General features: G+C 45.7%; 1 protein-coding gene across 4 annotated transcripts; it reads right to left on the bottom strand.

The window, feature by feature from the left end:
- Positions 1–245: 245 nt before the first annotated feature.
- On the bottom strand, positions 246–26,760 carry phactr4b (phosphatase and actin regulator 4b). 4 transcript variants are annotated; one of them, XM_056285936.1, is made up of 15 exons: positions 26,691–26,760; positions 19,478–19,609; positions 18,417–18,461; positions 12,522–12,692; positions 10,615–10,695; positions 9,438–9,944; positions 7,531–7,875; positions 4,554–5,088; positions 4,112–4,410; positions 3,778–3,976; positions 3,507–3,562; positions 2,382–2,443; positions 2,128–2,265; positions 1,891–1,967; positions 246–1,801 (listed from the first exon to the last, which is right to left on the bottom strand). In XM_056285936.1, the coding sequence occupies exons 3-15, from the start codon at positions 18,427–18,429 to the stop codon at positions 1,786–1,788; spliced, it is 2,499 nt and encodes an 832-aa protein (XP_056141911.1). In that variant the 5' UTR covers positions 18,430–18,461; positions 19,478–19,609; positions 26,691–26,760; the 3' UTR covers positions 246–1,785. The 4 variants fall into 4 exon arrangements, with proteins under 4 accessions (XP_056141911.1, XP_056141910.1, XP_056141909.1 ...); XM_056285935.1 differs by lacking the exons at positions 18,417–18,461; positions 19,478–19,609; positions 26,691–26,760 and adding an exon at positions 13,863–14,654; XM_056285934.1 differs by lacking the exons at positions 18,417–18,461; positions 19,478–19,609; positions 26,691–26,760 and having other exon boundaries at positions 12,522–12,803.
- Between the last annotated feature and the right edge of the window lie 74 nt (positions 26,761–26,834).

Raw genomic sequence — 26,834 nt, 5'->3', positions numbered from 1 at the left:
TCCTACGCACTTAACCAGAACTAGAACCCTTCCATTTGTGGGCGTAGTTCCCCATCTACAGGACTAACTGTGTAATAGCGCCTAAACTAGACTGCGGATCTAATCAGTGACTAGTGAAAACGAACCTGATATGTAAATATAAAAAATGAAAGAGGGGTGTGTGTTTTTATAACCCAATATTTTCAAGTCCTCTACATATAAGGTAGTGGAACAGGGCCAAGAGATATTGTACACAAGACTCAGGAAATTATAAGGTTTTTAATTAGATCCAGATGTGACTATTTACAGCTAAAAAGAAAATAACAGTCAGCTACTAGAATGCCACTTTCAATTAAAAAAGAAATTAGTTTTACAGAAAAGGTACACTTACATATCCTTCTTGTAGCATATAATCATACACAAATATTTTGTGCTTAAAAAAATAACAACCTATAATACTTTAATTATATTTAAAATTTCTTTTCAAATATTAGGAAGACAAGATATACACAAGCATCTGTTCAACCTATATCAACCTGTACAAAGCATAGAGAACCCTGTTATCTACTGGCCAGAGGACGAAAACATGATAAAAACACCTTCTGCGATTCACAATGTTCCAAAATGACTCCCTGTTGACCAGTAATTAATTTTCTCAATTTTGATTAATCCCTGATCTACACTCACAGCACTTTTGAGACATTCTGCAACTTCAGCAACGTTTAACTTATAGTATAGCTGCAACTACCACAACCTTATTCAAAATGGCTACAGAATGCATTGCATTTTTTTATCTTTAAAGGGAAGTACAAAAACTCATAAAAAAAAAACTATAAATGAAGAGAGATTATCCAGATCCAGTGGCACTGGAATCTGTATTGGCTCATGCAGTGGATTGCAATTATCAGTGATATGAAAACCAGCATTCTACAGTCCTTTAGGCATAGAGATTATGTTGGCACAGATAGAGACCAACTGCCTCATTATTTTGAACTTTCCTATGAATAGACTGAAGCTTAAATGGCCACCTCACATCACAACCATAAATACAGGCAAAGCCAAATGAAAAAAAAAAAAGCTCAAGTAAAAGCAGTCGCTATATATTTGATCAAAATTACAATATAAAATATCTTGCGCATTACAGAATATTTTGTTATAAGATCTCTGAAAGTTTCTTTGTAAGGTATCACAGCAGTCTGTACAGAGTTATACAGAGTACACACAATATCCCAGAGCATGTCCAGTCCCACAATGGTACAAAGCCCAGTCGTCATCCTTCGGCTCACTCTTACAGTAGCTTTTCGTTTCCATTAGCTATTAATACTGTGCATGTTATTACTGTTGTCATTATTGTTATTACTGTTATTATTTGTATGGTCTTACATCCACAGCATGAGTTAATTTGTCAGAGTCAAAGAGGGGAAAAAAGGCAACACAGAACGTGGCTGCATTAAAGGTTGTGACTGGAACCAAGTCCCTGAGGGATACCACATAATAGCAGAGCAAGTGTACGCCTCTGCCACCTCTCTCCAGCTTGTTGGCACGTGGCTCCCCCTAGTGTTAGGGAGAAATACTGCATCCGGTCCTCATCCTCGCCACCTCAGATTAGTGAAAGCAATGTAGTGAGAGGGTGATAAGAGTGAAGGGAAGGAGCGCCCCTCCATTTAGTCAGTTCCAGGTTTTCCCTGATTATCTGTACAGTACATTCAGAATCATAAAAGGGTAGTTTGTATTGGGAGCAGCTCCTCGCTAGAGTCTCCACAGCCGGTGAATTAAGTGCTTCATTATCCAGAAGGAGGGGAGATGCTAAGGCCGATGAAACCTGAATAGATTAAGGAAGCCAACTGAATCATAATATACATTAATTTATTTTGACACAAAAATCATTTAAGGTGAATAATACTTACGTACCTTGTGTAGATCCTGCTCTCTTCATGAACCTCCATTTCAGTGCTCTTATAATCATTGAGCTCTTTGCGGATGGCAGCCTAAAAGAATAAAAACAGAGACAGGAAAGGGATACTTAAATATGGACTAAAAAGAGAGTGATAAACAAAAACAGCTATCATACCATGCCATCTACATCAGGGACAGATGATGTTCGTCAGGTAAGTCAACCGTTTGAAGGCCATGGTAGAGAGGATGTACCTTATCAGCAGGAGTCAGTTTGGTCCATGGCTTGTCTGCTCTGCGATCATAATCATGGGCATTTGTGACTTCCACATACTCATGGAATCGCAAGATCTTTCTAGCTTGTAGCTCCGCAACTGTTGGCCGTTGACTCAGCTATACAGAAAGAAAAGTTGTGTGTTAGTTAAATATTCCATAAAACAACTAACTAGAGCATCTTAGTGGCATTCTTTATGCCTACGTGTGTGTGTGTGCGTGTTTATTGCCATTACCTTTCTTGTCAGCCGCCGTTTGATCTCTCTGACCTCAGCTTGTCTGTCGGCCTGATTTTTGGCTGAGGAGAGAACACAGATCTTTATTTAGTTTCAACATGAAAGACTGACTTCAACTGTAGAAAACATTGAAAATGTAGCAATTTCCAAAATTAGCCATCAAAGCTCTAATTAATGTTTTAAATAGTCTTTAAGGCCAATGTTTTACATTTAAGTTTTCATGTGACTTGGTTTTATGCAACAGAGATGCATTTCAATTTCACTGTGTAGCACCTTATGCAGTTCACATGGAGTTGAAACTCACTGAACTCTTTGTAATAGTTTCATACAGAAGACAATCAAAATGTTGATATGTCACGTGACGTGACTTTCTGATTACACAGTAGGCCAAGTATTGGTGTATCAAATCAGCTGATATTTATAAACAATGAACTGGTGACATGGACCAAAGAAAAAGAAATCACTTTTAAGTATTTTGGAGGTTAATGTATTCTACATTTAAATAACTAAATTATCATTAATACTGAATAAAAACTATCCAATAATATTTTTTGCCATCTACCATACAGTAGAAAAAGAGTTGTTGCATGGAGTTTTTTTTTTTTGGGGGGGGGGGGGGGGCGAATTGTATCCGGCCAATTACCCCACTCTTCTGAGACATCCCGGTCGCTGCGCCACCCCCTCTGCTGATCTGGGGAGGGCTGCAGACTACCACATGCCTCCTCCGATACATGTGGAGTCGCCAGCCGCTTCTTTTCACCTGACAGTGAGGAGTTTCACCAGGGGGACGTAGCGCGTGGGAGGATCACACTATTCCTCCCAGTTCCCCCTCCCCCCCGAACAGACGCCCCGGCCGACCAGAGGAGGCGCTAGTGCAGCAACCAGGACACGCACCCACATCCGACTTCACACCCGCAGACACGGGCAATTATGTCTGTAGGGAAGCCTGACCAAGTCGGAGGTAACACAGGAATTCGAACTGGCGATCCCCATGTTGGTAGGCAACGGAATAGACTGCCACACCACCTGGACGCCCGTTGCATGTAGTTTTGATTGTATTTGAAATGTTTCATGTTACAGTAAAGCTTAAAAAGAATAAGAAAGGTAGGAGGAATGGTTACTAACGCTGAAGGATGTTTCGTTGCTCCAGCTCTTCAGCAGTGGGTCTCTGGCTAAGTCGTCTGAAGGAAAAAGAAGAACAAGAAGAAGAAGAAAAAAAAGAAGAGTCACACTATTTTTACATCTCTCATCACTTTGTCATTCAGGCAAGAAGTAGGACAAAAATGTAAGAAAAAAATCCTTTGGTGTCTGCAGGAAATGCAGAATGTCTATTTCCAGTTTAAAACATGTCCAATCATTAGCATATGTAAATGAACACGAGAACATCTGTCGTTACCTTGTGAGTGCCGTGCCAATCTGTGTGCGGATGGCCTCCCACTGCTCCCTGCTTTGCCAGGTCAGTCCCGTCTGCCCTGGAGGTTGCTCGTCCCTGGCATTCCTCTCCTGGGTAAACCTGTCCCGCTCTGGGGCACACGGACGGCTGCTCAGCTTTAGAGCCAGAGTGTCCTTCCTCTTGACTCTGCTGGCCAGGGCACCTGAGTAATAGTGAAGCAGAGAGATCTGATCCAGGGATATCAAAATACAAATGCATGGGGGGAGGGGGGGGGGGGAGTCTCAACTCCAATTTACTGGGAGTAGTCGTGTTTGGAAAATAAATGAAAGGCACTCACTGGGTGGGGGCTCATCCTCCTCATCTTCATCCGAATCTTCGTCTTTGTACAGCACAGGACCATCTGAGTCACTGTCCTCCCCCTGCATGTCATGCTCTCCATCTTCCTCTTCCTCTTCTTCCTCCTCCTCCTCCTCACTGCTGTTGTTTCCCTCTGGGATGACACAGACACCGGGCTCCCCCACCAGGCACCGGCGGCTTCTCGGCTCCAGTTCTGGCTGAGGGATTTCTCCGTCATACTCTTCTTCTTCCTCGTCATCTTCCTCTTCCTCTTCCTCCTCTGAGTAGTCATCTTCAGCGCTAAAGAGAAGAGACATCAGTGCAACTGAATGGGCATATTTTTGCTACTTTTAGAGACACAGATGAAGCCTCTCTTCATGCCTCATCAATGAGCCAAGCAAGATTAGATACCAAGTGAAAAGACTGGGTTCAGGGGAACTCACAGTTTTAATGGTTGGATGCTGACAGGCAAGGGCCGACCACGATCTCCTTGGTACTCTGGAGGCGTTTCAAAGAGTAGGGTGTGTGCACGCTGTGCACTGTCTGGATGAGGCTGAGCTGGGCCCGGACTGGATAGGGCCCTCTGAATCATGATGTGTAGTGGGATGGGTGCCGGGCGCTGAGGAAGCTCACTGGGAGGGCTTGGTGGGTCAAAGAGCATGGGTATAGGCTGGGGCAGAGGGTGAGGGTAGGAGTGCTGATGGTGGAGGTGGTGGGTGTGTATGTGCTGGCGGGGTGGAGAAGGTGGTATGTGAGTCGGCAAGGGTGGGGATGGGGGAGCGGGAGGTAGTGGAAAGCCTGCAGGAAGGCTGCCATAGTCTTCTTGGGAGAGCGGAGAAGGACTGGGGACGGACTGAGTAGCTGCAGACGTGTCCTCCGTGTTGCGTTTGGTGACAGGGGTGGTCCTTTTAGGGGGCATGGGTGGGGAGGGCTTGGCTTGCACAAGACTGGTGCCCCCAGTGGCTTGGGTGAGGTCTCCTGCAGATGGAAATACAGTTACTTCAACCTGTTCAAAATTTATGATGACATGGCATGAAGCTGTTTGTTTATGAATGTAACTTCTGTATTTTTCTACTTTGGCTGCAACTGCGATGTGAGTACATATGCAACAACTCTAGGCGTACATGTATGACATGTCCAGGTAACATGATTGCACAAAAATATACAAGAGATCATGTTTGAGTATACATGAATGCATACATATACTGACTCAGGTCACACAACTGGGTCCACATTAATAGATACATACAGACCTAGAAACCAGTGCACCAATGTGACCATGCCAGGTCACAGAAAAGTGAGGAGTGAATAAGCATAGCCTACATGCTCTACACAGTCAGATCTTAAACATTTATATCAAAACCTGATATGAGCATCTCCTCATGGCAAATAGCCAGCAATAAAACAATGTAAAAGAAAAAAAGCTCAGACGTAAACACTGCAATTAGGGACATGCACATTTGTACAATTTTTAACGTATATTCCTGGCTCTAAACAATGGGTTAATGTGGAGTAGCTTTACAGACAAATCAGTGTTGAAAGCCATAGCCGTGCTACTGAGGACTAATAAATCAGAAATGCCAGAACTGAAGCATGCAATAGACCCAAGTGAATTAGATTATGAATTTCCCACAACAGTTTTGCCCTTATTTTAGACATACACACAACTCCTTTCCCCCTTTCTATCTAAATCCATGCGTCCAAGATGAACCTTATAGGGTTCACTAGATGGTAGTACGGGCCATAAGTCAAACCCTATGGTGGCATTGCCCTCATTTTCATGCCAAAAGTAGTGGTATTACTGAAAATGCACTCACCTTATCACTCACACAAACGCTTCCCCACTCTCTTACACACAAAGCAACCACACTCAGTGCTTTTTACGCGCATGCAGCTCTTATGTGCCATATGTAAAAAAGCAATCAAGGCCAGCGAACAAGTTATAAGTATAGCATCCAGGGCACTGACGGGCAATATGTTGACAGAGCAGAGTTGACACAATGAACAACACAGTCTCAGAGGGGGGGAAAGGGGGGGCATTCCAGACAGCGGGCGCCCTGGCCACGATGATGCCAGGCGGCATCCTTTTACCTGAGCGCAGGCCCCCGGCCCGCCGGCACAGGTAGACTGGTAGGGACAGGTAGACATCATAGTCGCATTCTCGCTTCCAGCAGGACCAGTAGAGCGGAAGCTGGGCGTTCTCTCCCCCCTGCAAGGCAGAGGCTGACAGGGACGAGACGGAGGCCTTCAGCTTGTGTGAGTTTACGGTTTGCAGGGATGGGAGGTGGGGTGCTCCCTGCCACAGCTTATCATCCTCTCTTTTGGTTCACCAGTTTTCATCTCTGCTCTGTCTATCACCACCGCCCAGTTTGCATATTATCTTTTTAATTTGTTAACATTCAGTTACATATTGCACCTTTATCAATAACTATTTTTGATCACCCGACAGTAATTTCAAAAGCTATTCATTCTCAAAAGGAGAGGCGTGTGGTCAGCCAGCTCTTGAAAATCTGTAGCAGATGGGTGTTTGCACTCAATCTGCTTCTAATGATAAGCAAGAGATGCAAGTCAGAGCCCAGACATCAAATACATTTGCACAGTTTGACCAGTCAGGACTGCAAACAAGAATGGGGATATCAGAGGACTGACTATTTAAATGTAAAGGAAACGTCTGATGAAATATTATTACTCAAAAACCACAGCACATTCCAGCTCACCCCTGATGACAGTAATATAATGACAGAGGAGATATCACGAGTATAAAACAGTCGTAAAGCACCAGAACTATCAGATGTTTTGATAAGATAAACTACTATTGAAGGAAACGACTATTTACTAGAGGGAACAAAGTCAAGATCCCTGGGGAGACAAGCCCCAAGCAAAACATCATCAACAAAAACAGCAACAACACCGACGACGCGCTTGCGGCAGCACATCAGAACCACCAGAATCCCTGTATTCCTCAGCGAGTGCAATGCCCAAGAACAGTTTCTGCTAAAATAGTCCGGGCTTATTAAGTAATTAGCTTGGGAACAGCAGCTCAAGCTGTACAGATAACATCGTTCCACATCGTGTGTATCTCTACACAGGCGAGTGTGTGTAAGCATGCAAGTGTGTATTAGATACCTCAATCCCAAAGGTAGTCCTGTGTTGTATGAGGTGTGAGCCTAGAGGATGTCTATTCCCCATCATTACACTGACTCATTACTGCATGTCCTGTATGCAGACCATGCACATGCCAGCAGGCAAACAACTACATCTTAATTGTGCCAACATTTTGCTATGCATAATGCAAAAGTAGCCACTTGTTTTAGTACAGGCTGCACCCGATCATATCAGTATGTCCCTCTATATCATCGTAAATGCAGCAACCCTTGTTAATAGAAGTACCTGCAGGCTACGACACTTGGCGACACTCACCCAGCATGGCCACGTTGCTCCTGTTCATTGGTTTAGGTGGGGGCAAGGGAGGTTGCTTGGTGGCCTGAGGGGTGGAGATCGGGGTGACGAGGGACACCGCAGCTGAGGATGATAGCTGGGGGTTGGCAGCCGCGGAGGAGACTGTCCTAGCAGGCTTGGCCAAGGAGGAAGAAGAGTACAAGGTTGCGGGGGCATTGGACGGAGTGCGAGGCGAACCCTCACTGCTGGGTTCGGGGTTGGTGCTCATCAACCATTTGGGAGGCATAACAGTCTGCTTGGGGGGCAGAGGTTCCCGGAGAGTGTCCCGCAGTGCCTCTGGATCAGGGACAAAATGGCTATCAGACTCTAGGGGACAAAACACAGAAGAACAGGGGGGCATTACACAGTGACAGCAGATTAGAGATAATACGGTTCATGTTTTCATGAACCACTTTCCATGCACCAAGGCTCATGGAAGAACTGAAACACAGACATGTCTGTGAATGTTCTCATTCATCCAGGTCATGGTTATCCAAAGGAATTGAATCGAGTGCAACTGGACTTGGTATATATCCGTGAAGACGTCTTCACGGATATATACCAAGTCCAGTTGCACTCGATTCAATTCCTTTGGATGAAACACAGACACCACACCAGAGAACTTTTAATTTACACTATACTGCCTTCATCATCAGACCGCAGTGAACATAAGCCCTCTACAATGTGGAAATCCTTTGTGAAGTGTGCTTGTACCTTTTTTAATATTGAACAAGTCACATCTCATCACATTATGCCGCCCCACATAGTAGCTATAAATGTTTCAGTCAGGGGATTGAGCAGTGAGCCATTTTCTGCTACTTCACCACTCTAAGCTCTCTGTATGATAGCACTTGTAGTGAGGATTGCATTATCTGGGGATCAGCTGTAAAGATAAACAGGGTAGGCGGCTGTAATTAGCCCCCCCCCCCCCGCCTACACACAACACTGCTCCCATGCAATTCCTCTGAGCTTTAGTTGGGTTTTTTTCCCCTAACAGACAAGTGTTCATCACAGTGATGTCATATAGGCAGGGATAAATTTGCCCAGAGGAGAGGATAAACTGATGTGGCAAGCAAAGGGAGGGAGGGGCCAATTGAGAGGGGGTGAAAAGCATGGGGTTAGAAATGTGGGACAGAAACGGCATCTGGGTCTTAAGGGAGTCAAAAGAAAGAAATGCAAAAAAGAAGGTGACAAGAGAGAGAAAAGTCAAGGTAACGGAGGCACAGAGGGCAAGTGAGAAGGTGAGAAGCGAGAGAGAGGAGAGGGAAACTAATCAGCATAGCCAGAAGACAACGGAGCCAGTACATGGGGACAAACAGTGACACATTTCAAGTACACAGGTACAACAGTAGTGATGCGACAAAGTGAGCCGGATGTGTGCAAATAAAGCAAAATATCATACAGTGACACCCAAGTGTGATGTAGAAACACCATTATCTTCCAAAGTGTAACGGTTTAAGTGAAATCAATTTGCACTCCACAAGTTTTGACTGAACAGACAGTGTTAGCATTAAAGGGCAGTAATGGGTTTTCAGATGGTGTCGCATTAATTAGCAGAGGAGAAGAGAAGCTAAGCTATTCCCTCCTGTTCCTGAATAAGAAGAGAAGCTGGAGCAGGGCTCCTGGGAGCAGACAGGAGCCTCTCTAGATCTAGGAAGATAGAATATGGGGAGGAAGGAGATGGTGTGTGTGTTTGGCGGGGCGGGGGGGGGGGCTATAAAGGAGAGTGATAGAGCAAGCTGCAAATATCCTTTAAGCATGTATGGATGGAGGTTTGGTCATGGAACATGCACCAGCTTTCAAACGGTGATTAAAACACATGAGAGACGGGAATTTCTGTGGGCTGAAGAGTCGGGTGTGGATGAGGTGAAGGTGCTTGAACAGCTCACCTCTGCGAGCCCTTCCCTCCTCGGCCGATGCGTGACGAGGGAGAGTGGGCTTCCAATCTGTTTCCGTGGGCCGACTCCTTCTGCCATCCTCAGACTGGACTTTCTGCAGCCCAGGCCTCCTCTGACCCTCCTCGGGGTGGAGCCTGCCCCCACGCCTCCCGTCCTCCAACTGGCCCTGGATCTGTCCCTGCCAGGGGACGTTAGACTTCCACTCTCCCTCGCTGTGCATCAGTGGCAGACCCCCGCCCCCTCTCCGTCCCTCTTCGTGCAGCCCGCCACCTCTAGAGCCCTGAACCCCACGGCGGTCTCCATCCGAGGGGTAGCGCCCCCTGCGATCTTCTGACTGAGGGAGCCAGGCCTGGTTCATCCTAAAGTCCGACTCTGGGGGGAGTTTGCCCTGGTTGCATGGGCTCCGGTTAGTGCCGATTCCCCCACCCCCACCGCTCACGGGCAGAGTGTGGCCATTCTTCACATAGGGCTGCTTGAGGTTTTGCATGTCTTCGGCTTCTATCATGGATACAAACACAATAACACGAGTTTGAAACAAAGGCCACAAATACTTGTGAAAACTGAGAAGATCTATAAAGTAGCACTACTTTGAGTCATTGAGCAAGCATGTTAGTAAGATATCACATACTTGATAGTTGTAATACTCAGTCTGAAATAAAATGTGTAAACTGATGTGTGTGTTACTGAACTGGCACATTGGGGTACAATTTTATTATGGTCAAAGTGTTCAAATCAAAGGAAGGTGCCCTTAACCTAGGAGTCCATGGACAGCAAGTGGGATTGTTTGTGTGATAAGGGAGCAGATGCGAGTTTAATAAATGGGCCTCTGACACAGTGGGCCCAACAGACCGATCGCACACACCAGTCTCAAAGCTATTTTGCTGCAGGACAAAATTTGCTCCACTTTCCTCCAGCTCCTGCAAGCAGCATGTTATTTTCCACTCAAAATATTAAGTTATATATTGCTTTACAAAAAAAAAGGTGAAATTATTTTGTTTAAAAATGGCTCTCTGACACCTGGTGGGTAGGATGGTGTTTCTATCATGATGTACTGATGAGTTAACTGCGCTGTCTGTGTGGGTGCGATAGCCCTGGGCCTGCTACTGTCAAGATACAGACACAGTCGTGCGGGGAGATTGGATGAATGACATCACGGCAGGGCTCTTACCGTTCTCCGAGACCTCCTTCAGCACTCCCTGTTCTATAAGCTCCTGCCTCGTGCGCCTCATCGACATCTTTCTCTCCAGAACTGACATCAACACACACAACGTAAACCAGCATGTTACGTATTGCAGATCCTCTCTCACGGTTTCCGTGAGGTGGGAATAATGTTAGCGTGTCTTTGTGTTCACAGATCTTTAATGAGCAGGGAATTGTGAATGCAACTTTTTTTTTTTGTTGACTTAAAGCAGCACCAGGTAACTGTTTTGGATTTTGGCAAAATCTTTTGTTTCAACTGTAGCAAAGACAACCAAGGGGCTTTGTTTCCCCCGAAGCGTCGAAACAAGATATGTGGATTTATTCACAAGCCGTAGCTCAAAAGGGTATGATGGAAGAGGAGGAGCCATGTTCACAGATGAGGTCAAGTAATGTTGCCATACTTAAAGCAGCCCCTGTATTTCCTGGGAGGTTTTGTGCCAGACAAAATACACTGTGAAAACAATGCTTTTTAGGGAAATGATCTGAACATTCTCCCGTAGCCATCATACTCCATCCATCCATTTTCCAAGCCGCTTAACCTGAGTAGAGTCATGGGATGCTGCAGCCTATCCCAGCATTCGTTGGGCGGAAGGTGGGGAAACACACTGGACAGGTTGCCAGTCCATCGCAGTGCAGACACATTCACACCTAAGGACAATTTAGTACAGGGGTCCCCAATAGGCGGCCCGCGGGCCACGTCCGGCCCGTGACGGGTTGATTTATGGTCCGCGAGAATTTTTGGAGAAATGCCAGAAGGAAGAATTTTTTTTATTTCCCTATCAAAAAAAAAACAAAACTTAATTTCTTAGTAAAAGTAAGACTAGTAATATATCGAAAAATAGATGAAAAACCTCTGTTTAAATTATAATACCTGCAACGTATCGACACCAAAACAAAACTAACGAACAACCTGCTGCTGGAGGTTGAGTGGCCCGTGGTTTTAAAAGTGGCCCTAAAAGTGGCCCGCTATGAAAAGTAATTGGGGACCCCTGATTTAGTATGTCCGATTCACCTGACCTACATGTCTTTGGACTGTGGGAGGAAACCGGAGTCCCTGTAGGAAACCCACGCAGACACTGGGAGAACATGCAAACTCCACACAGAGGACGACCTGGGATGACCCCCAAGGTTGGACAACCCCGGGGTTCGAACCCAGGATCTTCTTGCTGTGAAGCAACAGCGCTAACCACTGGGCCACCGTGCTGCCCAGCCATTATACTATGTCCATCCATCCATTATCTGAACCGCTTATCCTGCTCTCAGGTTCACGAGGATGCTGGAGCCTATTCCAGCAGTCATTGGGCGGCAGGTGGGGAGACAACCTGGACGGGCCGCCAGGCCATCACAGGGTAAACAAACACACACACACACACACACACACACACACACACACACACACACACACACACACACACACACACACACACACACATTCATACCTAGGGACAATTTTAATATAGCCGATTCACCTGACTTACATATCTTCAGACTGTGGGAGGAAACCGGAGTCCTTGTAGGAAACCCACGCAGACACTGGGAGAACATGCAAACTCCATACAGAGGACGACCTGGGATGACCCCCAAGGTTGGACAACCCCAGGGTTCGAACTCAGGAACTTCTTGCAGTGAGGCAACAGCGCTAACCACTGGGCCACTGTGTCACCCAGCCATCATACTATGTCATCAAAATGAATTTAATGATAATATGTTAAAGGAAAAAAGTTACCTGGTGCCTCTTTGTGTGGACTAAATGACCTGGGTGAGCAGGGAAAGACAGGCTAAGGAATTTTGATGAAAGCTGAATGTAACACACGTAGAGCCCAACTGAGACTTTAGGCAACTCTACTATATACGCTGTAAGTTTGGAACACAGACCTTCTGAAGTTTCCTTAAACTTCTCGCTGCTTTTCTTCTTCCGCCACTTCCACGGTCTGAAGATCTTGCCGAGGGTAGAGAACTTGCCCTTGCGCTTGGGGGGAGGGGTGCTGTCCCCCGTGCTGCTCCCCTCTCCCCCTGTTGTGCTGTGCTGCTGCTCAACTTCATCATCTGGAAGTGGAAATAAATGATTCAAGATAAAAGCGCCAGTTTCAAAGCATCGGCCTGATTTGTATGAGATGAAACAAGACATGGTAGCTTGTGTCATGCAAAATAGAAGGGTACAGCCAACAGCTGATGTACTATCCCAGCAGTGGAACTCTTTGTAATCTAACTGGGCTAGCTGACCTCGTGCCCCGCTACCCTTGCTGTTGAGGGGAAGGCTGCACTAATCAAGGCTGTTATTATCTTTAGCTGTTAGCTCTCAGGGACTGAGTGTGCTTTGGCAGGGTGATGCTGAGAGCTCATGGCCTCCTCCATGTATCCACAATCAACAAGAGAGGTTCCGCTCTGGCGTCTAGCCAGAGCTTCCCACTGTCAAATTCCACAGTTGGATGGGAATTCTGAGCTGGCCTTGTGTGTCTTATCTGCTTTTCACCACTAGCTGGCTTCATAGAGTGACATGCAGATGTATACCGTATAATCACATGATGGCAGAACACAAATATAGTTATATAAACAATATGGCTGCCAATCAAAAAACATCACCTTTTGCAAAGCACCAATTACTTGCCATTTGCCACTGAAGCGTACACTTCTCTCTTGAATGACACTCTGCTGCCATAGTAGTATATTCTGGGTGAGGGGGATTGACAGGCCAACTGACAGCCTGCTGAGCTTTGGAGGGCAATGAGAACATTGGCTCCAAGAACCAGCTCTCCCAAAGCTAGAACTGCAGTAGCAGACACAATATTTATCAGTAGAGAGAGAATAGGGTGCGACACAAAAACACGCAGTTCCATGTACACACAGGATGTCCTGGCAACAATACTTCACTGCAATCTGGTTCCCACAACAATATGCTTGTGACACACAATACCTAAAATGCCGACATGGTTTATCAGTCCAGAGCGGGCCTTAAGAACACAAGATTGCTGTCAGAGGAAAACGTTGCTGTCCTTATTTTGGTGTTTTCCAGATTTTATTTGAGTCTAAGAATCCCACAACCCACTGTTGAATTCCACATTGTTTACAATTTCAGTAAAAGCAATGGTTCACTTTGTCGCTAAGGCTTCTTACATCCTGAAAAGTTAACCCTTTAGGAGGAAAAAAAAAAACAGCGGTCATCATAATTGACAGAGTGATGGTCTCTGATGTTTTTCGAGTGTGCGACTGGTCTACCTGGAAGAGGGGTTTTCGGTGTCCAGCTTCCATGATGGTGGGACTTGAGGCAGCATGCCATTGGCAAGCAAAAGTCACTCGCTAGCCCAAAAATCTACTATCCCGAATAGAGCCCAATGGTTAAATTATTTAGAAAGAAGATGCCAGAGTGACTGATTGAAGTGAGAGCCAGTGTCCTTCCACAACTACCGTGCATCCAGAGGAGGTCTGTGCCCAACAACCATGTCCAAATCATGGAAATCCTGCTTCTGTTGGTAAGGCTGAGATCCGGGCATTCAAACCAGCTGCCATAACATCCAGATTATGCATTGCTTGAGGCAATTCCCTCTGATCAATGAAAACCCAGGTTCACACAAACACATAGACACACACACACACACACACACACACACACACACACACAGCAGAGTGCGCTGACAGAGCTGCTTCTGACATGGAGAGTATAGCCACTCAACTGAGGCAGGATGAGACCCGACTCTACTCGGCTATCACGCTCCAAAGCACCGCCGAGATGGCAATCGCAGAAGACTCAGCCCATACGGTGAACAATCCACATGGAGAAGGACAGTTTACCTTATTCTTGAGAGAGTACAGTATCAGCAAACACTGCCCAATTCAATAGCTACAGCAGCCCAAGCTAAGAAGGAACAACTGGTCCGACTCAACGAGGAGGTTCTACAATTAAAACAAAATTATCTGGAAAAAAAAGAGTCTTCGCTGATACAAAGAGGCGCTTCCCATCCCGTCACTGTTTTAAGAGGAGTGAGTAGAGAGGTCTGCTGAGTGTATGCGTCGCAGCTGTGTGATTCGGGAAGTCGGGATGGGGAGTAGGAGGGGTGGGGAGAGAAAGAGCTACAAAGACAGAAAAAGTACATAAGTTATTGGAGGGGGGGGGCAGCCTGGAAACACAGGGAGGAAATAGCACTCCACCCTGATCCTAACTGTGACAGAGAACAAAGACAACCTCTTCCCCTGACACTCAACAACACAGCCCACTGTACCGCTCATGGAGGCAGTGTGAATGGCACTGCTAAGTACAAAGCAGCTGCCTGTTACGAGATATTAAGAGAAAAAAATGAACTCTGTCTAACTGACTATCTCAACATTATGTTCTACTCTGTCTAGGCAGTATAAAAACAAAAGAGGTTGCATTTGGGACAAGAGAACCAGAATCAGAAGTTGTGCTATCTAATCAGCGGCTTTGCCTCGATAAGGCTTACCAATCAGGAAACAGGGTTGAGTGATGGGCGCATTGTGGGGGTGGGGCGAGGTTTAACGTACTCCCTCCCCTCTCTGTGCATGCCTGAAGCTCCACCTACCTACCCTGCAGCTGAACATCTCTTACACCCTATACCGAGTCCTCTCACAGAACAGGGCGGCTACATTTCACTCTAAAGCCCCATGATTCAATGACTCATGACAGGGGTGGTCAGGTGAGCATGTGGGTAAAGGGGGATTGTTGTTTTATGGGCCTTAGCCTACAGCAAGTCTGCTGTATGGGGCAGCCTGATCGCTTACATAAGAGCTTGCCAACCAGGGGTTGCAACAGTTGGCAAATGCCTCCAGGCAGATTGTGGAATTCAATCTACTTCATAGGACAGTGCAAAGATCTCACAGAGCAATGACTGTTTCTTATGGACTCTTCTGTACTCTCAAAATCATCCAGTCATACAACTGCCAAAGTCAACTGACAGCGAGTGACTGCTGTGGTTGAGGAATCTTTCTTACGGCAGGATGTAAAGTCATTATTTGCCAGTTTGTCAAACTTTCTCAGTTCATGCTCTGCATCTGCAAGCTCAGCATCGATGCATACTGTAGGTTTGCACCGTGCAATGAAAAACTATAATCTCAGACAGAACTGTAAATGGCACCAAGAATAGTGAATATGCCACACAGGCGAACATAATCCTATTTCAGGCAATCCCATGGGGGGAAAAAAAAAACACCTTTTCAATAACTCATTTTACCAAACAAATGTCTCATTTCACCATGTACGAAACTATTATCCTGTGCATCCCCAACATACAGACATGTAAGTGCGCCACACATGCACATGCTCATGAGTGCGCCAAAACACAGCTGAGATTCCTGCACCTGATCCCGGTGATTTAACATTCCCTGTGGTGGGGAAAGAGAGAGGAATGGGCGGGAGGGAGGGAAGGGGGGGGAACAATGTACAGTGTTGTTTATTACACAATCTGCAGTCTCAACCCTCGCCTTCTACCCTTCCCCCTAATGAAAAACACTGGTTCAGGGAGCTAGAAAATAGGGAAATTAACCACTTTTTGCTCAGCGTAAGCCTTTACAGGCCGGAAAATGTACAACTGCTCAAAGACACATAGGACTACATGAACACGCATATGTCTGAGTGAGTCCAAGGGGCAAACTCACCGCTCTCACTGTGTTGTTGTGGGTGCTGAGCCGGGGTCTCCAGACGAAGGCTCTGTCCCATGATCCAGCCCCCGAGGGGCCTCTCTCCCTGCCCTCTACCCGAGGAATGCGCAAGCTAATCTTGACAGGAGAGGGGCACACCTGCCCTGCTCCACATTCAACAATGTCCGCTGGCCTCCCTCTGGCGTGGGTCCCCTTTTTCTAGTATACAAATGTTTATCTGTCCTTCTTTCCTCTTTGTCTCTCAGTTTGGTTCCTTCCCCTTTCTCTCCCTCCCTCTTTCAATCTCCTTAAGACCTTCCCTCCCTTCAGAAGCTGTACTCCCTCTCACTCACTCGTCGACCCTCCCTCCTTGGCTCACAGAGCAGGTCAGCATTTACTGAAGGATGCCTACCATTCCTGGGGGGAAGACTAGTTATGTTTTCAATTTATTGTGTTGTGCAGCAGCTTGCTGTGCATGTTTGCAATGCAGTTTGTGTCTACGGTGCAGCGTAATACTGTCGGAGCTCATTGCCGCGGTGTCTCGGGCGCGTGTTGAAAATGCGCGTAAGTTATGTCGAGGAGTCAGAAGAATAATAATGTCAACACGGCCTGAATAACTCAACTCAATCAGATCTCAACGCTCACACCCAGATCAAAAAGTTAAATGGTTTTCGAAACACCTAGAACTTGGGACTCAAAGCGGACCACAGCACAGCAGGACGACAAGGTAAACGGCCTCAACAAATAAACCGATTAAAAACAAATAAACAAATAAAATCCCAAACCGACAGCCCCTGAAATGAGCCACCCCTAGATTAGACAAATGCAATTAAACGGATCTGGCTGTGGGTAGAGTGAGGGGGGGTGCTGGGGGGGGGGCAGAAGGGCATATCTTTATCCATGCCCTCCTTCAATCAAACAACAAGATGAGATAAAAGACACGGCTCGCGCTCTCTAAGGGCGCTTTAAAGGTCAGCTTGTTAAAGATGATGCTGCCGCTTTACTGTTGCGTCCACTACAGTCGAACATCAAAACCTGAAGCGTTCTAGCAGAAGAATTACAGCTACTTACTGTGGCGGGGGGGGGGGGGGGTGTCAGTAAATTCATTAAAGGAGGAATGAAGGAGTGCACAATGACCCATCAAACCATAAGTTGCAGCATATGTCTATCTCCAGGAAACATGCAATTCGCAGGCCATGCTGTTTTCTTGAGAATTCATCCCACTGGCCTTTCCACATGCCTATCGAGACCCTTCTCTGTCCACCTTGAAGACTCTTATCACAATTTGAACAGGCTTGGAGGATTTAGCGCACCTTTGAAATGTGTTTGCCAAGGAGAGCTGTGCTATTTGGGCCAAAACTGAGGAAGGCAGAGAAAAATAGGGAGTGCGAGACCACTTTCTTCAAACTGAAATGAAGCAGGGGCCGGGTCTGGTCCCAAAGAATCCGCGTTTTAATTTCTTCAAGGGGTCCTGAGTGTTTTTCAGAGCTGTGTGCCGCGCCTCAGAGGAAACTGGAGCACCGAGCTGTGTCATTATGCCTTGACAGGCAAGAGTTTTTCCTCAGCGTTCAGCCGCCTCTCCGCTGCCTCTACAGATGGCGCTCGAGCGTTACACAGCGTTCCTTTTCTCTCCGCGTGCCCCATATATATTCTCCACACCGGGCTGGCTTCCAGAGAGAGCTGGGCCAATCCGCATGAGCCCAGAACCTGTTGGCCTGACCTGGATAACAGACTGGGCCAGGCCGCTTTGGAAGGCAAGCAGGCAGACTGTGAGAGACAGGCACGCACACACACACACACACACACACACACACACACACACACACACACACACACACACACACACACACACACACACACACACACACACACAGCCCCATTCTACAAGGCCTGTCACCTTATGAAGCTTTGAGTCACTGCTGCAAGCATTCATGGCAGATGAGAGCGCAGCATGTTTTCACATGCTAATGAAAGCTCAGTTTTCACACCGACCGATAAAGGCGAGGGTTCGGGACGGTGAAGTGACCCTTAAATCAAGCGTCAAGTTCCTAGAGGAGCTATGGCTGTATTCCTGAATGACCAATAAAACCCCTGAATCTAGACAGACCCCATAAACACATCCTGGCCCATTACACTAAACACTGCACTTAACAAAACCACAACGAGGGACTTAAAACTCACCACGATTTTCCATTACAGAGTTTCAGGCACACCGATCGACTCTTCCTGAAAAACAACATTTCGATAGTTAACAAGGATTTGAGCTTGAAGACATGCTAAGACAAAAGTTTAGTTTAAGGTAGAAGAGAAAACAGAACAGGGGAAAATGCCATAAAAAAGTCATCTGAAGTTACAAAAAAAAAGGTTAAAATTCTGAAAGAGTAAGTCCTAAAAAGATATGCTCAAGACACACTCATTAAATCAAACACATGGAATCAAAATTTAAAATATGTTAGTTGTCTTTTTTTTGGTGGCTTTCCCCCCCCTCTTTTTCTCCCCAACTGTACTTGGCCAATTACCCTATTTTCCGAGCTGTCCTGGTCGCGGCTCCACCCCCTCTGCCGATCCGGGGAGGGCTGCAGACTACCACATGCCTCCTCCCATACATGTGGAGTCGCCAGCCGCTTCTTTTCACCTGACAGTGAGGAGTTTCACCAGGGGGACGTAGCGCGTGGGAGGATCACGCTATTCCCCCCACTTCCCCCCTTCCCCCCGAACAGGCGCCCCGACCGACCAGAAGAGGCGCTAGTGCAGCGAGTAAGACAGATACCCACTTACGGCTTCCCACCCGCAGACACGGCCAATTGTGTCTGTAGGGACGCCCGACCAAGATGGCAGTAACACGGGGATTCGAACTGGCGATCCCCATGTAGGTAGGCAACGGAATAGACAGCCACGCCACCTGGACGCCATGTTAGTTGTCTTTTATCAAAGTGAAGTGATAGCGATTGTAAATGCTGGCATTGTATCGGTCCATTAGAGATCTTTAGAGGATATTCTAAACCTGCACAGCATGCAGTCCTGTTACTGAAGGCTGTAACAGCAGAAACATTGTCGTTTAAACATTAAAGTATGGTCCAGGGTTCTTAAAGGGCGCTCAGTTATTTTTCTGTATTTTCCAAGGTATGCAATATGGCACAGATTCGGGATATATGTGAAATCACAGTGACGACAGATTGCCTTTGTTTTACAGTGAGCTGCATCATTAATGTTTAACATGTCTATAAAAGGTGGAGACATACGCTGTAGAAAGTCATTGGGGTAGGGAGGGTCGAAGTCATGAGCAACAGTGGATCTTGTGGGTTTTTGGGTCTTGTGTGAGTTTTCAGGTCTCGAGCAGGGTGAAGATTTCAACCTCTCCCATCTTAATCCCCCTGTATAAAAAGGAAAAAAGGAAGAGCGAAAACAAAAACAGTCACTCACACACAACGGCTACAGCAAGTCCATCAAAGATTAATGGGAAGCAATGGGCTCAGAAACACGCTGGAGAGCCAACCACAAACAGCACCATTAAATATTTACATAAGCGTGTCTGGAGTAGGGGAAGTAGGAACCACGGCGGAAAAGAGGACATTCACGCTTCAATTTTGCTTAATGATTTTCACAGCCGGTGCGATGGGAGCGTTTCACGTTCTCAGCCTGTCATGTAGTGACTTGCAGCCATTTCATCAAGAACACGGGGTTACTGCGAGGTCTTAACAGCACACACTGCATACGTGTAGCCTCCAGTCTCCTCTACTACTACTTCTAACTAAAGGTGTAGACATGCCATGGCCAAAGGGAGGCGGAGGGGGGCAACAATGAAGAGAGCACAAACATGATTGCATCTTATTTTTGGTGACACCAGCAGATCTGCTGTAACAGGGTATTTCTTGCAGGGACAAGGAAGGACATGCGCAAAGGCAAAGTGTTTAATGTGTGTGCAGAGAAAGAGATACCGAGGGAGGGAGGGTGCATGTTGAGATGAATGCCCATGTACCACTCCCTGGGTGCTGATGTGAAACTGGGTGAATGTGAACGCGCGCTAGTGAGAGAAAGTGAGGTGATAAAGCAGGAAACAGGAATACAATAACAGAATAAGTCCAAGGTCTAAGTAACACACCGTCTAGTCTTCACATACGTGTAACTCTATTGATAGCTCAGCATTTGGACTAGGAGTGAGACACAAAGTCATGTTTTTGGAGTCGGATTGGAGCATAGGGTCAAAAAGAGCAGACTTGGAGCCCGGGGTAAGAGAGCATCGTAATGAGGAAAAAAAAGCAAGAGTCAATTACACAAAGTGATGGCTCAAATCAGAGAGGAGGCTAGGCTTTGCATATTCCAGATGCTATGTGCCTCATGCGTCGCTTCATCCGCTGAACTGGAAAATGTTTATCTCCGATTAAACTATGGGGGAATGCTTAGGCGTACCACTCCTACCGAGCCTATTTAGAGTCACACAAACAAAAACTTCCCCGGTCGCTTCAGTGTTAAGAAACTCACCCGTTTGCCGAGTCTTCCAGCTGGGGTTTCGACGCAGTCGAATGGCCAGTCGTTTAAGCTCTCAAAAACCGTGGCGTTTGTCCGTTTCTAAAATGGGAAGCTCACAGTCAAGTCACATGTAGATCGACTCATTTTAGGTTTGGATATGTTTTGAATAGGAGCAAAACTGGATTTTATCTCGAACAACATAGTCATGTTCTTCCAAAAACATGGACGGAGCAAGGAAAATTGTATTTGTGGATGTGCAAAAATAAAATCTCCATAAATTTTTTATTTAATTGATTTTAAGACTGTGCTGTGAGCTCCCTGTTTTCCAGAAGGATTGTGGTTTTGGAACGCTTAAATGACGGCCACAGTGGCTTCCCAACACTGAACGCCGACATTTTTGTCCGTGCAATTCCAAACTATTTCAACTTAATGAAACTTTCCTTTAAAAATAACCTCTTATTCTTGCCCTTTCATTCATGAAAGAAGAAAAGACACAAATTCTTGCTGCGCATTTGGCATTGCACTTTAGGATGGTACAGAGAATTTGGGTGAGTTGAGCTGTCCGATATCTTTATATGTCTGGTCCAGAATGCAGCATCCATTTACTAGGCTAAACTCAATTGGTATTGCGGGGGGGGGGGGGGGTCGATTCGATTCACTTAAGTATTGCGTTTCTTTTTTTGTGATTTTTTTTAAATTCCTGAAAGGACAGTTTTCAAGTTCAATTTCCTATGTGAAAGCTGTTAATGTAAGGGCTTGTTGTTTTATGGCGCTAGCTTGATGAGCAGGAGTGGCTAAATGTAGCGCTTTACTTCAAAACGTGTTTTATTAACCACTTTCACATGCAGTACAGCACTGATGCAGCTGCAACAAAACTCAGAAAGACTGACTGACGTGTGATGTGCATTGCTTTTGGAAATATGACTCATGATATAAAGTCTCTAGAAGTCTTCTTCTTTCAGCTTTTCCCCTGTTTTTCAGGGGTCGCCGCAGCAGATTTGACAGTTTCCATCAGGATACCAATGCTGGCCGTTGTTAATGTGGGTCTTGACCGATCCGGTATGGTATTGTCAATCCACATACCGATTTGGCAAAATTTTGCCTCGGATGCCTTTCCTGACACAACCACTAGCCCTATGGATGGGAGACAGTCTCTAGAAGTGTACGATTCAACATTTTTCCCGTGCTCTAGTGTTAAAAAAAGCAAATGAAACTCACAATAAACTCTAATATTGAATCACAATACTTGTAGAATCACAACATATATATATATCGAATCGGCACCCAAGTATGGTGATAGCATCGAATCGGGAGATAAGCATATCATCCCAGCCCTAATTGTTATGCACAGTCCCCGGATACTCTGTTCATTCTCTAATAGTAAGAGATAACAGCAAAAACGAAACAATGAAACCCCAGGACACTAAACAACAGACTGAGAACCAAATAAGGAAAATAAAGAGGACAAAAATGACCTCACATCCGATAAGCTGACCGCGGAGTGAACAGTAGGCGATAAACCGACACGCAACGCAATAACTGAGAAAACAGCCAGCACCGATCTGTAATTACTGACGAGTTAAAGTGCATATTCTTGTTGTATTCTGACCTAATAGCCCTTCTTCATATGTTGCGTTTTAGTTATGTCTATGTACTAAGTTGTGTTTCATGGGCTGTCCCGGGGAAAAAGGCAAAAGTCATTTTCGACCATGTGACGGTATTCAGGCCAATGACCCCAAGAAACACTGACAAGACTATTAATATATCATTTAATGAATGTCCTACCGAAAAGAACCAATCTGCCAAGGGCGGGAGCAGTTGTACCATGTTATGTGTCAAACGTCGATGCCAACATTTTTTTGACTGCCCTAGATTGGCAAGTGGCAACCACCTGAGTATTGTTCCATTTTACATTCTTTTGTTGTCTGCCCACTATGTTCCTCTTGCAGAGCCCATCTACTGGCAGGGTCAAATGTGAACTTCCCAGTCAAAAGAAGAAGCTTGAGTGACGAGACTACAAATACAGACCTAAAACAGTATAAAATATACTACCTATAACTCTGCCTAAACCGAAGCCCTCCCTTGAGTACTTCCAACAAAAAAAAAGTCAATTTAAGTATTTTTTCTAACACGGTGACTTGAGAAGAATCCCAACACCACTGAGAAGCGTCGCTGCATCTGAGGTTGGTGATAAAGTATGCTACACTCTTTCCCTGACCAAAAGACTCACAAAATAAACAAGTTGAGCGGTGAGCATTTTCTCTAGCTCAGGAAGGAAGTATCTGTATGGTGTTTGAAGGAGAGGCTGTGAAACACGGATAGGGTCTAGATGCCTACATGGGGGGGATCTTCAACAACATCAGCCACAGTCTATTACGTATGCATAACACTTGTGTGCATTGCTGTATGTTATTTGCAACACGGGTCTCTAAACGAACATACTTGAGCGTTCAAATATGGCTGTGTGGTTGGCTCTTTGTCACGTCCCCACAGCCCACCCTAACTCAGGATGGTGCCCGTGAAAAAGGGATATGGAAGGCCCAGTTCCCTTTTAAATCATTAACCCTCTCCCTGCTCTTTATTATATCTTCACTACATTTCAGAAGCCTTTGACAGCTGTCACCGCATCAACAACCAAGAGATGATCTCAGCTTCAAGTCGACAGCAGAAAGCACAAGCGACACCTTCGATGATATTAGATAGCTCAACAATTACAGCACAAATATTTCAACCGAGGTGTGAGCAGCTTGACTCCATCATTAGAATTAATTATTTCTAAAAAAAACAATCCTTGTTGACTTACCATCCCACCTGCTATTTACATTTCCATCAGTATCATTTGGCACAAAAAGGCTATTCAATCCATGCAAACCACCTTTTCTTTTCTTTTTTTAACAGCTCACGTCATTAACCCCCATACTTTGCATCATTGACAGTTTTGTGACACCTGCGTTGACGCTGTCTTTTTACCTCCAACCCACCCTTGCCCTAACCAGTGCTCCCATCCTTCATCCCAGACACACTCACCAGGAACAGGAGTCAGGGACCATCAATCCGGTATGCAAAAGAAGCCCTTGCAGTCCGCCTGAAGTTCCAGTGGTATAATCTACTGCGACGTACACACACCCTAACTGGCGCACTCTCCTAGCGATGATTCAATTACGACGGGAGCGGAAACGAGAGCAGCTGGCTTGGTTATGCCATCTTTAAATAGCAGCTCGCTTCTCACTGGAGGGCTTGGGTTTGGGCACAAACAACCGCCAACTCAGTGAAAGAAAATCATTATCTCCACGCTTAGTTTGCTAAAGCTGACCTCGGCCTAAAACAGAACAGCCTAGCCTAACTCATAACCCATTCGCAAGCACAAAGGGTGAATAACTACAATTCTCACACCTCACCATGATGGAAGATTTTGTAAATACATCTTGAAACAGGTGGACTTAGCTGAAACATACTCACAGGGCTGAGCCAGAAGAGCCTCAATGCTAGATTTCAACTCCCACAAAAGGTCTCCAGCATCAGGAAATGCAGTAGCAGCCCTGCAGTCTCTCTGCCTTGGCCCTTTTTTTCTGTCTTCAATCAGAACGGTTACCCCGCCCAACTCCAAAATGGATGGACTGGGGTGTGTGTTCCCAATCCGGGCTGGTTAAGCGTCATTGCCAAGCCTGCCCCAGAAAAGCATCACTCACCGCAGGGACCAATGGCCCACTTTTACAAGGAGCCCAAAATGCTTGTCTCCTTTGCAAAACTTTTATTTCTTCAGTGCCTCTGCAAGAATGTGCTACAGAACGCTGGACCTTGGCATCTCACTGTCCTTCGACACTGCGTATTTGTTAAAAATGAAGAAAGAAATAAGATGTCATGCACGTAATGCCTATCACTGTGTTGATCACACGTACGTCTGAGGTTTTACAATTTGAAGCCAAGCTGTCGGCGTCTGTCCCCTTGCCAATGGAGCAAGTCTGAAAAGTGAGGATTGGGGTGGAATAGTGATGGGGTGCGAGTAGAGACATCAACTCAGTTATAGTGGACTCTCAGGCAGAGATCAGTCTCATCTGTTGTCTAACTGAATCAGGCCTAGCGGATGGCTTAACCGTCTCAGCTGGTTCTTAATGGCCTATTACAGGACTTTCAATAGGAAGAGGAAAGAGCTAGAAGAGCACTGACGCAGCAGTTTCTCTGAACAGCATATTGCCTTCAAAAGTTCTTAAGCTTCCTTAAGTGAGATTAACAGAATCAGAAGAAATGCAGATTCAGGAAAGAGATTAAAAAAAAAAGTTGTGTGAGAGGCACAGAGGGGACACAAGGATCAAAGAAACCAGGAAGAAACGTTCTATCCACGGGGTTTGTATGACCACATCCCAGAGTATGCAATGAAAATAAACACCGTACCTGCAAGATCGTTGTAATTAAGAGCGGTTTACATGCGCGCGCACACACACACACACACACACAATCTTTTCACACCGTGTTGAAAACACTACCCTTCACCCAGAATAAAATGTCAGATCTCCCATAAATAACCACTGTGAGAGGTTCGTTATCCTTGGTTTGATGCAACCCATCTCAATAAATGAGCATTTCCACCCTATCAACCACACTTGCTGTATGTAGCCTTTACAAATAAACCTTCATGCCCTTGAAAAAATCAAGTCCCCCTCGTCAGGATAAATGGAATGAAAGCTGAAAACGAAACTGGGAAGAGCATTTAGCAATAACAGCTACTCCATCTCCAATTAATGCAAGCTATGATCACACAAACTACTGTTCATACACACACACATACACACGTATGTATGTATGCATGTATGTATATATGTATATATATACATATATATAAAGAGCATTTTCTTAAAGAGACGAACAGGCGAGTATACAACGCCTTCCATGTTTGCCCTCGAAGCATAATTCACGGCCCTAATTAGACGTAAACGGAGCGACGGGATCTTCCTCCCGTATCACTTAAAGGAAATAACCGTGTCGATAAACGAAAAAAATTTACCTGGGAGATCATCTTAACCTATCGCCTCAAAAAAACAAAAAAAAAATAAAAACAAAACAAAAACAAAAAAAAACGTCTCACAAATATTGAATGCAACGGCTAATAAATCCACCGGAAGAAGAAACAAGAGACATGACAGCGGTGTGTAGACGTCCCCTCATTCACCCTCTCTCTTCGTGTGTATTTCGCGCCAGTCGAGATTTGGGATGGTGTGTGTGTGTGTGTGTGTGTGTGTGTTCCGGGGGGGGGGGTTACACACAATGTTGCAGTAAGCTACAGTTTCCGCTAGAGGGCAACGTTTGGCAACACCTTTATCACAACCATAACCTATTAATATGCTACATGAAACATTGCCCCTTAACACATGATGCGTTCGTAATGACCCCCCCTCCCCCCCGTGTGTGTATTCTTCACCGAATAAACTTCGACGATAAAAAAAAAGAAATTATGCTACAAATTAATAACAGCAACGCTGCCCAATGGGCTTGCCATGCACACTGACATCTAGTCAGCAAAGACCATATGTGCAATACGTGCATCTTGTGATGATTGATTTTTTTTTTTACGTGATGCTTCGTAAAGGAAACGTTTGAGTATTTCTACAGCCAGAAAGCAGAGCTGTTGTTCCGCCCTGCAAACAGACCCATGCTCAAAAGGAGAGGAAAAACCTGCAAGCAGATCACGCGTATCCTTTGTGTCTGCCTTCTCCGGACGTCTGTGGAGAGCATCAGTGGGGAAAAATGGAGTTTCAGGACGCGAACAATACCACCAGCAGCGGCTTCCAGCGGTAAAAATAAATAATAATTCAAAAAAAAAAACAACCCCGGCTGTAGTGACGCTGGGCTACAACAAAAACCTTAACGCCGCGGCTGTGCAAGTGATCAATACCGTGCCATTTCTGGTTAGTGAAACCGTGCGTCTCTCAAAGAAGTTGGGAGACAACTTTCATTGTCTACAGTGAAATCTGTCTTCCATTGCATCACCTAGTCTCTCCGCTCCCACGCGGACGCGCTCGCGTGCCTCTTCTCCTCCTGACTCTGGGTTTGCCCTCCTCCACTACCTGCATTGAAAATAGTAACAGCCGATTAAAATTAGCAGCCCAGTCATCCTCTCATCCCAACACTTTT

Source organism: Lampris incognitus, chromosome 9 (assembly GCF_029633865.1).
Source record: "Lampris incognitus isolate fLamInc1 chromosome 9, fLamInc1.hap2, whole genome shotgun sequence".
Taxonomy (NCBI): Eukaryota; Metazoa; Chordata; class Actinopteri; order Lampriformes; family Lampridae; genus Lampris; species Lampris incognitus.
This window is presented reverse-complemented; position numbering and strand designations above follow the sequence as displayed.